Source organism: Macaca nemestrina, chromosome 12 (assembly GCF_043159975.1).
Source record: "Macaca nemestrina isolate mMacNem1 chromosome 12, mMacNem.hap1, whole genome shotgun sequence".
Lineage (NCBI taxonomy): Eukaryota > Metazoa > Chordata > Mammalia > Primates > Cercopithecidae > Macaca > Macaca nemestrina.
The window spans coordinates 83,574,897-83,587,165 of NC_092136.1; the positions used below are offsets into that span (position 1 = coordinate 83,574,897).

Genomic DNA, 12,269 nt, shown 5'->3' on the forward strand with positions numbered 1-12,269 from the left:
AGCAGCATCGAGTGTAAAACATTGGTATAATTTTTTCAACTCTACATGATGAAAATGAGAAATCCCATTGCTCCTAAGCATCTTCTTGCTAAATAAAAATATCTAAATAAAGCTTCAACAAATATAACATATCTAGTATTAGCTCATTAAAGCTTTTCAGGTTTTAATGTGTGTATATTTTTAAATTTTGGTTTGCTACATGGAAGAGGACTGCCATTATTAACTCTGAACAGCTGTCTATTTTTCTGTTCTGTAACAAATAAGCTTGGGGTTCTATTTTTGCAATTCCCGGGATGGGTATGGAAAGTGGAAGTGGCAGAATATAAGTTTTACTCTATTGTATAATAACATATATCAATGATAATATTTCATTTTAATGAGTCATCAAAACATTTTATAACGAGCAATACTGGAATACAAAGAAGGCACCCTGCACCTGGTGGTAGTTTTTCATGGCCTCCAGATGTATATGCACAGGCATCACAAGACCAGTAGTCAAAGAAAATGCAAACTTCACAAGTGAGGAAGATATAAAGATAGCAGGCTCTTGCTTTTTTGTTAAAAACCCAAAGTGACAGTTTCATTCCACTTTACCAGCAATCTGCAAATGTTCTTGCAGTCCCAAGCTGTTGTAATTATCCAGGTCACTTCTGGTGTAGTTCCCTGCTCTGCCTTAAATTGAACATCTCCATAGATTGAGTGTCATATTTATTCCTATACTAATAGAAATTCCATTAATAGACTTGTTCATATTCTTCAGAAGGAAATGGACTAAAAATTGGGGTATTACTAAACAAATGCAAAGCGAGGTTAAGAGGAAAGAAATAGGGAAATGAATCCAGCATGATTGAGGATGATGAGTTATAATGAATGAGGATGATGAGGATTAAGTAATATTTAGAATCCAGAAAGGACAAAACACACTTGGAACACCATGAACTGGGACTGAAAGTCATCACTGATCAAATCCTATTTAGAGCTGACCTCAACATATGATGGTTCAAACTATACATCCAGGGACCAGAGAGGCAGAGTCAGTGGATGTGATGCTGGAGCTCAGGAGACAGAGTTTAAGAATTTATTTGAGGCAAGAAGGATAATTTCCTCATTATCATTTCGTTGTTGCCTAAATTCTCCCTTCTTAAGTATTCATCATTCCATCTATGCAGATTTACTTAGTGAACATACTTAAGACACCACACTTGGCACTGCAGAAAGTAGGAAGAGGAGAAGTGCATAGTCTTGCCCTGCAAGGAATTCATAGTGCCATGTGGAAATAAAAGAAACCTCCCAAATGCTTATAATCCAAAGCAGAAAAAAATGCACAAGAGAAATAGGGACAAAGTCCCATGACAGGCATGAAGAAAGGCAGATGGGATTATGGTTACAAGACCTAAGTTCTCTCCTTGTCTTACTGGCCACATGATTTTAAACAAGGTACTTAACCCCACTGATCCTCTAAAATGTAGGTAGTAACAATGGGTCATTTCATGTTGGTATTGTGATGACTGCATACAAAAGTATAGATTAAAGCAGTTGGTAAGAAGTTTCCCTATTCTTATTTTTCCTCAGAGGGGTGTTAATCAGGGTTGAAGTAAGGAGGGAGAAGGCATGCCTTTTAGTTATTAGGCAAAAGGGAAGGCTTGTGGAAGGGGATAGGAGTTAAGTCCTGAAGGATACAACTTCACTTTGAAGACCAGTGTTCTCAGCTGATTTGTTTGTCTTCTCTTCAATTCTGTCCCACCTCTTCTAGTAGCACTGTATCCTATCCCTGTACCACTAGTCACTAACTGACCCCTATCTTAAAGTTCTGTGGCTGTGAGAACAGAAATCCACTTGCACTGGCTTAAGCAAAATTTGGAAGTTGTTGTCAGGCTAAAAGGACAAGAAGCACAGCAAGGCAGGCCGCCTGGTAAACTGGAGCTAAGAATTGGGAGTTTTGGGGGACCCAGAAAGTCACAGTCCAGCCTATCTTACCTCATTTCTCTCAGTCTCTTTCTTTGAGACCACATCGTTTCTCATCTGCTTTTCTTTTTCTACATTTCTTTTTTTTTTTTTTTTGAGAGGGAGTCTCGCTCTGTCGCCCAGGCTGGGATGCAGTGGCCGGATCTCAGCTCACTGTCTACATTTCTTTCAATCTTTCACATCTGTGCACAAACATTCTCTGCTTCTCCATGGATATATCCTCAATTCTAGGCACCATTGTCAACCTGTAGGTCAGGCCACAGGTAGCAGGGATAATGAAGCCAGGTTTCCGAAAATCATTTCTTTCTTAACTTGAGGTTCTCTTCTGAGACTCCAGTGCCTTTGTCTGTGGGCTTGATTTATTTAGTGTTGTTTTTATGATTTACCTGTATAATTCCTGACCTTAAATATGACCCAGCTCTCATCCTGGTTGTTCTGGCCTTGCTTCTTCTGTAATGTTCAAAGTGTCAGATCACAAGTTGGAGAAAGTTAGTAACATATTCTCATTTCATACTGCTCTTTCATGCCTTAGTGCCTTTGTTCCAGTTGTTTTTAACCTCTCACCTCCCTCATCTTGTAAACCCCTATTTCAAAACTGTCTCAAGACTCTTCTCCTTTGTCCAGCCTTCCTTGATTATCTTTCCTTTCCATCCCAAGCAGATGGATCACTCTTTCCTTGCTGCATTTACCATGGTTTGCACATCTTTTAATTGCTGCTCCTAATCACACTGCAATACAGTTATCTTGGTTTTAGTGTTTTCTTCTTACTCTAGTGAGCTGATTAAGAAAATGGGCTCTAAAAAAAAAAACAAAAACAAAAATAATAATAATAAGAAGAAAATGGGCTCTGAGGTTGGATCACTGAGTTCAAGGACCAATCATTCCATTTATTAACTACGTGATTTCATCTCTTTTTTACTCTTTGTAAAATGGAGATGATAGTACCTACATCAGAAGTTGTTGACAGAATTGAGATAATACATGTAAAATGCTTGGAAGAGTGCATGATATGAAATTGGTGCTCAGTAAATATTAACTATTACTTTTTAAACTGCGAGTACCTAGTCCAGGGTGTGGCAAGCAGGATGTGTTCATTGTTTGCTGGATAAATGAATTGTATTTAAAAACTACAGCATATTTGGGAGGATGTTTTATTTCTTTTGTTTGTAGTGACGGAAAATGTATCTACTGTTGCTACACTTTCTGATAATTGATGTGTATCTGTGTATGTATACACGCAATATTGAATTGCAATTGTTAGAAACACTATAAACAACTTGCCTAAGATAGCATTCAAGTATGCGATAGAGATATATGTGTAACTGTTTATTTAATGTCTGTCCCCACCACTAGAAGGTAAATGCTCCCAGGGCAAGATCTGACCGTGTCCTATTTATTATTAGATGTTCCAGGCATATCATAATTTCTGACACATAAAAGGTATTTAATAAGCATTGGTTGAATGGATGAACACATGGAAAAATGGACTGCATTTACACAATTAACAAGTGCCTTTTCTGTTTCCTCCACTTGGAATGTTCTCTTCTTCCATCATCACTGAATGTCAACATTCTGTTTAACCTTCAAACCTAGCTGAGATAGCCTTCCATGAAGCTTGCCCCTTCTCTGAATTCTTGTGGTAATTCATAGACACTTAGGGCACTCTACATTTTGCATATAGTATTACAGTGATTTGCAAATCAATTTGAAAATTCTTGGGGGCAGAATTCCAATCAGGGGTTCTCCTGATTTATACATGTTTACATCTCTCCCAATGCTTAATCAGCTGCATAACCTTCACATTAGGGTCAGAATAAGTTTTTCTGAGATGAATGAATGAATGAATAGTATTGCAACTGCTTTTTGACTGACAGAAGCCCCAAGTCTAGCAGCAAGATGAGCATAAGAATTGTACTTACGACCCACTGATCCCCATATGAATGTTTTTATCAAATCCGGATAAGATTACTAGCAGTATAAGGAAAACCAAATTTGCACATTGCATCAAGAGATATTAGGGCACCATTTGGTAATACTATCTCTCTTACAAAGTGATGATGTCACAAATAAGTTTTAAGTTTACTTTTGGGCACTTGTCCTGTCTAGAATAGTATCTGACACATAGTAGGGGCTCCAGAAAATGTGAGTGAACTGATTGAACTAACAAATGAATAAAAACACAGGCAAGTCTCTATAAAAAGAACTACTAATTATGAGGCTTTTTTTAAATAAGCATACCTACTCATTTGAATAAAATTGCAAACCCTTTGATTTGCCTAATATCCAAAAATACTGACTGCCTAGAAGAATGCCCTTATGCCCCCAATGATGGAACCAACTTAAAATATTTCATGAGACCTTTTTATAATTCATGCATTTAGTAAATATTTAGGAGCTTACATTCTCCAGACACTTAGGCTAAAAGATAAGAAAAGTTCTGTGTTGCTGTTTTGCACTTGTGGCTCTTGGATCCAGCAGATGAACTTGCTTGAGACTCCAGATTTTACTTCCATCTTATCACTCTAGGGCAGGATCTAATATGTGAAATCAAATCCTGAAACTTTGAGAGACTTTGTAGTTTGGTTTCCTTCTTCTCTGAAGACGTTTTGTGCAGCACTATCCAGGTATCAATTGCTTTAAAGTTCCTTTCACCAATATGAATTTTATATGGGAGGTTCCCTGGGGGAAGATTATACAATGACTTGAGATTTTATGTCAGGTTTATTGTTAGTTCACAGAACTACACTGACTGAAAAACCAGTTGTGATCCATAGCTTATGGTGTGTGAGTGAGATGATCCAGACCATCTAGGTGGCTCTGCATTATAATGATGTGTTAGGAATCCACACTCACAGTAGATGCACAGAAGAGCATTTACTTGCTTATGACCTTTTCAGGTCAGTTCTGCTAAGATCAACGACATCAATATGTGACTATACTTTATACACATTGTTCATTTTCAAGTATTTGATTTAAAAGAGAACAAGGTTTATTTTAAAGGAAGCAATTACTTGAGCCCTATATTTGTCATTTATTTAATATAATAGACTCAGCATGATAGGGTATGTATACTTTAGGATTTATTAGGACACTGTAAACAATGAAGTGTATCTAATAATTCCATACAAGTGTAAATACATGTGTGTACCTGAAATATATATCATTGAGTTAAAAAGTGCATAAAGCAGGGAATAAATAGAGTACTTTTTCTGCTGACAAATAAATAAATTGAGGGTGAGTTTATAAAGAGTTATTCTTAACTGATAATATTTTTAATAATGATGATATTTTCTAAAAGAAGCGCTCATGAAATTGTGATGATATAATCATATATTTAATAAAGACTTGGAAGATGCTTGAGATACTGTCAAATTCCCAATATGTTCTGAAAAGATTTAGAGCAGTCAAAAATAAAGCAAACCTGAATGATAATTTGGGCATGATTTTATGCATGTGTGAAGTAGGGAAAACTGGAAACATATACTGGAATCAATGAAAGAGTAGCCCATGAATTATGGGAATTGAATCCAAGGTTATCTGGACTACAGGGATCTATTCCATGTATTAACACATCCCTGCCCCTACCACTACACCACCACAATGCTATAGTTAAGGTTTCTGAGTTTTCTCCAGATGGGCTTTAGTAGAAATAATTCTATGAGATCAGTAAAGACAAAGCTAATAATGAAAAATGTCAAGCATTAATTGGAAATTGGAGACTCTTGTTGGTTGATTTAGTCATTCCTCATTCCTCACATGCTCAACAAGCACTCTTTATGTGCCAGGCGCTGTGCTAGACACTGGGAATAGATGCACTTCAATATTTAAGGAGTTCAAGACAAGACAACAAGAACACAAACTAATAAATGTTACTTCCTTTCTCCAACTTACTTTCCTATTCACATTTACCCCAAAAGTTACAATATAATTAGAGAGACTGAGAGGAAAACGCTTAAGAATAAAATGTTAGGTGATAAATCAGAGGTGCACACAAGAAATCAAGAAGGGGGAAGATAACCCGGCATGGCCAGGGATGGCTCTGTGAGAAAGGAAATACTTGAGCTTCACAAGGAATATCACACTTTGATAATAACAACAACAGCAACAACAATAACAAAAAAAAAAAAAAAAAAAAGGAAGAGAAGTGTCATAAAGATAAGAGAAGCAAACTATACTTTCTAGATTCTAGTTCAAAGCAGGATCCTTATAACAATATGATTTAGAGAGTTTCCCACTATTAGTTTTTTAGTCTTCTTACAAAAATTATATGAGCTTTATGTCTTTAATAGTCAGGATCAACTTCCTGTGATCCGAGTAAAATATAGTGGTTCAATTAGAAGAGCTTCAAATATAGCCCAGTGTTTGTGACATTTAGGTGATTTCCAAGTTACAGAGAAAAATATGATGGCATCTAACTTGAGTCACTTGAAAATAACATGAACTTCAAGGAAGATTTATTCCAACTATTGAAAGAAGCATATCTCTTGAGTTCTGTCAGAAATAATGTTTTTCTTGAGAGAGTACCAAATAAATTTTAGCAGAGATTATTTTTTTAAAATCTTCTCTCATAGCTAATTGGTGATCTCAATTCTTCAAAGTAGATCTAATGAAAATAATCGAATATTTTAATATTCTTCTTGGTAGTCCTATTTACCTTATCTCAGCCTATCAAATGTAGCCAGCCTGATTCCTCTGGTTAAATAAATTAAAAGTACAAACATTATTTCTCCAAAATAAAACACAATGACACTGATTCACTAATTCACTTTATATAGCTATACACGACTTCTGTCGGACATTTTTACAAAATCTAAATATTGCATCACTACTTTACTAAAGAAGCAATTATACTTTTCAAGATAACTTTTTTGGTGGGTTTTACCTGGAGTAAAGAATAGCAATTTTGGTTTCTTGATCTATATATCAAACCTAACTGCAAAAGATATTCAAGTAGCTCTGGGGGAACCAATGGGGAAATAAACATTGCAGTTTATTTCAAACATTAATATATGGAATATTAATATTGTTTCCTTTCTTTAGTACCTGCCACTATTAGAAACTACTGTCTTCAGTGGGATGAGTTTGAATGGACCACTGTTTATTCTTTCTCACTGATTAATGTTTGGACATATTAAGAATTAGGAATTCATACAGAGAAAAACCATATATTTAGCCTGAACGAGAACTACAGAGAAAATAACCATGGTCGTCAAATGTACAGAATACATACATTTCTCTATAGATACAACAGGAGAAAAAGGAAAAATAAATAAAAGAATCCCTAGGAAAATAAAAGAAAATTTTCCTTACCGGAATAAATGCATGTTGCATAGCTTGTTCACATTGTTTTAAAGAAGCAATAGTATCCCACAAAAGCTGGTAATTCTCAGCCCGAGAAGCACTTGGCCGTTGCATAGCGAAAGCTGGTAACACTCAAACTGAGCTCATAGAACCCAGTTGAAGAGGGAAAAAAAAAAAAAAAAAAAAAAAAAAAAAAAAAACCCTGCAGATCTGTTACATAAACTTCTTAATTAGATCTGCTACACAAACTGCTATCTTAAGACTTAAAAAAAAAGTTAATCAGAACATTTCTTTTGGGGGATAACTGGGCATGACTTGAACAGAGACAGATGTTTTCATTGGGAAGAATTTTCATTCCCACACTTGTGAAAAGCAATCCCATCAGTGTTCTCCTGTCTTCACACGGGTCTGGTGAAACGGCACATACCATAAGTGTGTGGGGGGAAAGAAGTAGGAAGAAGAGAGATGTGAAAAAATATTCCTACCAGAAGATTTGGGTGGCAGGTCATGGAGGCAGAATTTAAGTAGCTTGTGAAAAGTAGTAACATTGAAGGGAGTAGGTTATATACACATGTCTATGTACATATACAGATGTCTGCACTTGTCTGCTGTGTGAGAAATACAACTATATACATGCATGCTCACAATGTCATTTAATATGTCCAACTCTCCTCTCAGTTTAGTTAAGAGTTAGATGTGACATATTCTTCACCTACAGAGTATTACTGCCTTAATGGCACTATAAGTTGTTTATCTGGGATTATCTCTAAAGACAAGCCAGAAGATATCTTAAAATGTAAGAGTAATTAGAAGAACTTTATGTTGCCTATGTATTGAAGAAAAGTCACTTTTATTCCTTAGTCTAGATAAAATTTACATAGATAATAAAAGGAGAATCGTGTCTTTAAATGTTCTCGGGAAATGAGAGTAGGCTGGAATGTGTTAATTCCAAAGAAATATGCGTGTGCACTTTTGACAACAAAAAAGACTCATATAAGCATGAAATAAAATATGAACAGAATTAAGGGACATATTCTCAATTCCCTTCACCAAGGACAGTACCCACACAGGGAGGTGAGGCTCCACCAGTACCTAATGTCTCTGTAGGATTGCTGAGCTAGGAGGTAAGGCATCTTGGAAGGTGATTCTCAGAGCCCTTGGAAGTTCCAAAAGAATCTGTACTCTAAGGACTGGTTCCACAGTCAACAATGGTGATATTTACTCAAGCATTTGAAGAGGTAAGAGGCAAAAGGAGAGAAATTCACAGCATAATAAATTATGCATTTAATTGACCTAGAAAATCCAAGGAAGACCAAACAAGGTACAAATTGTAGAAAACAGTTTGATAACATACACGAAATATTTTCCCTGTATTATTTTTGGAAGAGCAGCATGATTTGGGTTACCTAGTTTTCCTGCATTTGTACCCTGATGATGGTGGATTGGTTCATACTAATGCCCTTGTAGTGTTAAAGTCTCAAAGGCTGACACCAGGGAAGTTTTCCTCTTACCTTCATTAATTTTCAATTTTGAACTGAAGGAATGAAAAGTAGAACTGATCTTTCAAAATCTTTACCTAATTTGTAAATTTTACCTAATTTGTAGGGAAATTGTTTTTCCTTAATACTTCATGAGTACACACCATAAGGCTATTGCCATTAGACAGTTTGTTTTTCAATATCAATTCAACCAATTTCTCTTTTTCTCATTCATGGTGTTCTTCTGTTCAGCTCACACCCACAGTCCCTCCTCTGCCTTCATTCCTGCCCTTATAGTCTCCCATCTGCCCCAACCACATGCTGCTTCTCCATGCATTGTCGACCAGTCAGCCCACAACTTTCAGAAAATATTCCTTCACTAGTAAGTGTTCTGAATTTCTCAGGAAACAACAGGAAAATAAAAAGTTGTCTTTTAAGTTACCTTCCAAAATCCCAGTCAATACTCTCCGAAATTCTTAAGCGAATGTTTATCATTATTCCAGACCACACTTGCTGGATCTTCTAGGCTTTTCCCACCTCCTGTTTATCAGGTTCCTTTTTCTTTCCTTTAAAGAGCATCTCCTAAAAATTCTCTTCTCTTTAGTTTTTTGGGGAAAAAAAAAGGTAAAGAATTCGTAGTCTTTGTGTGTGGAAACACTGTTTTAAAAAGTGCCCTTTGAATCTTGCATTCATTCATTTATTCATTTATCCAACAAACATATCAGTCATCTCCCATGTGCCATATATATATATATATATATAATTTTTTTTTTCTTGAGACTAAGTCTCGCTCTGTCTCCTGGGCTGCAGTGCAGTGGTGCGATCTCTGCTCACTGCAAGCTCCGCCTCCCGGGTTCAGGCCATTCTCCTGCCTCAGCCTCCCGAGTAGCTGGGACCACAGGCTCCCGCCACCACGCCCGGCTAATTGTTTTGTATTTTTAGTAGAGACGTGGTTTCACCATGTTAGCCAGGATGGTCTTGATCCCCTGACCTCATGATCTGCCTGCCTTGGCCTCCCAAAGTGCTGGGATTACAGGCATGAGCCACTGCGCCTGGCCGTGCTATAATTTTTGATAGTACTTTGGACAAAAGGATACATCAGATGTTGCCTCTACCTTTAAGGAGAATCTAATAGAAGGGATGGCAAATCAGCACAAATAACAAAAAGGCAAGTTTAAAAAAGTGTAAGTGCCATAAAAGAGGTAGCATAAACTATTTAGAAAGCAAAGAAAAAGAAGAGATAATATCCATGGTGGAAATTAGGGCAGCATCATGGAAGACTTAGCACTTTGCTAGGGCTTGTTGTTAGGGTAGTATTTGGTCAGACAGATATAGGGGAAATTCTGAGAAAGGAAAAGTACAGCAAAGGTACAGGGTGGGAAAGGCTTCATTGATTATTGTTTTGGAAGAAACGTGACACCAAGAAAAAAATTGTAAATCAATGACTATCCAGCTTAAAATTCAGATTTAGACCAAATTTGAGCTTATTCTTGATTGAAAACTAATAGCTTGCTATTCTTGATGCTAACCAATATTACTTTTAACCAACTCACAGATAATTCATGTTCATAAATTCAGTGAAAATCTTCTTAAACCTCTTGAGGTGATAAGTTCTATGTGTTTATTCCTCACTGTTTGAAATAGGCACATTGATATATGTTCGGAGGCCCTAGGTGGCTCAATCATTTAGGTTATATTACTGAATTATTACTTTTCATTAAGCATATATTATGTGTTTTGCATTCCTGCCCACTTTCATAAGTTCTAAACTTCTTACTTTCTAAGTTCAAGTGGGTTCCACTATAAATCAAATATTTACCTTATCAAATATTTTACTTAGTTCAATTTGACTCAGTTTAGCAAACATTTATTGAGCTCTACTATGTGCCAAGAACTGTGCTAGAAATAGAGAACACAAAGATAAATGTAATATTATGTCAGTCCTCTGTTTCTTTTCCACTACCACTCAGTGTGCAACTGTCTCTGCCCACAAGTGGAGCATATGTATTTTCTTCCTGTTAGCACAATGCTTGATAAGTAATTGCTACCATTTTTTCCGTTAAACACTCAGTCACTAGGCTACATGTCTATCACATCTAAATATGTCACGATGCTCTAACTTATACTGCAGACCTCAGAATACCTAACGGTACTTTTGTATGGTGGGATTGCCATACATTGAGTGCTTTCTGCTGGTGAATGGTTTAAATGTAACTTCATGACAATTGCACTTCCAGTAAAAATAGAGTAACAGGGCCTGGGTTTTCATTCCCACCTAAAGTGACAACAACAACAACAAAAGTACAAAATATAGGAAAGAATGGGCTTCAAGAATGCACATGAGACAACAAAAAACAATGGATGCAGAGAGAAAAGAAACAAACAAGGTGGGCTCTGATATTCCAGAGAGGAGGAATCCAGTTGTGGCCAGAGGACTTGCTGAGTTGAGAAGACAGAATTGGTTTGCTGGGAAGATCAAGGCAGCAAGGAGAAACAGAAAAATCCACAATTATAACTGGAGATATCAACAGCTTTCTCTAAATAGTTAATAGAACAAAGAGAAAATTTGTAAAGATAGGGAAGACTTGTACAATACTAGGCATCAATTTGAGTTAATAAACCTTTATGGAATATTTTATTCAACAACAGCAAAATATACACATTTTGAAGGGCTCAAATAGTCTTTGCCAAGATAGAACATATTTTGAACTTGAAATCAAATTTTCATAAATTTAAAAAGATTCATGTCATGGGAAATATAATCTCTGGCCATAATAGGATTAAGTTGAAAATCAATAACAGAACAATCTCTGGAAACTCTCAAAATATTAAGAAAATAAATGACACAATTCTAAATAGCTCATTGGTTAAAGAAAAAAAAAGCTAAAAATAAGAATACATTTTGAACTGAATGAACATAAACTACAATATATTGAATTTGTTGGATTCCCTTAAAGCAGTAATTAAGGAAACATACAAATCACTACATGCTTATATTTGAAAGAATTTAGTATCAAATTACTGACTTCGGCTTCCATCTTTCGCAAACAGAAAAAAATATAGCAAATTAAATCCGAAGTATGCAGATGAAAGGAAATAAAAAATATCGGCACAGAGCATAGAGGAAAATCAATGAAAACAAAAGCTAGTTCTTTGAGAATATCAATAAAATTGATAACACTCTAGCAAGACTAGTGAGGAGAAACAAATTATCAAAATCAAGATGGAGGAAGATGACATCCCTGCCAATCCTACAAACATGAAAGAGCTAATAAGGAAATCTTTGTGTACGTATGTATGTATTTATGTATTAATTCTTACAGACAGTGCAATGTTATGATCATGGCTCACTGAAGACTCGAAATCCTGGCTTCAGGAAGTCCTCTGGCGTCAACCTCCTGAGTAGCTGGGACCACACGACTGGCTTTTCTTTTTTTTTTCTTTTTTTTTTTTTTTGAGACAGGGTCTCACTTTGCTGCCCAGGCTGGTCCTGAACTCCTGGCTTCAAGCAATCCTCCAGCTTCA

General features: G+C 36.1%; 1 protein-coding gene across 36 annotated transcripts in view; it reads right to left on the reverse strand.

Moving 5' to 3' along the window:
- Positions 1 to 12,269, reverse strand: part of LOC105468849 (discs large MAGUK scaffold protein 2) — a 2,241,192-nt gene that overhangs the window by 801,311 nt on the left and 1,427,612 nt on the right. For 3 of the 36 annotated variants that reach the window (XM_011719284.3, XM_011719276.3, XM_024788728.2), the window contains exon 1: positions 7,276 to 7,419. The exons of 32 other annotated variants lie outside the window; for them this stretch is intronic. In XM_011719284.3, the coding sequence (XP_011717586.1) occupies positions 7,276 to 7,380 (105 nt within the window). In that variant the 5' untranslated portion in view covers positions 7,381 to 7,419. Of the gene's footprint in view, positions 1 to 7,275; positions 7,421 to 12,269 lie in introns of those variants that run through there. One more of the 36 variants, XM_071075919.1, reaches the window with a different exon arrangement.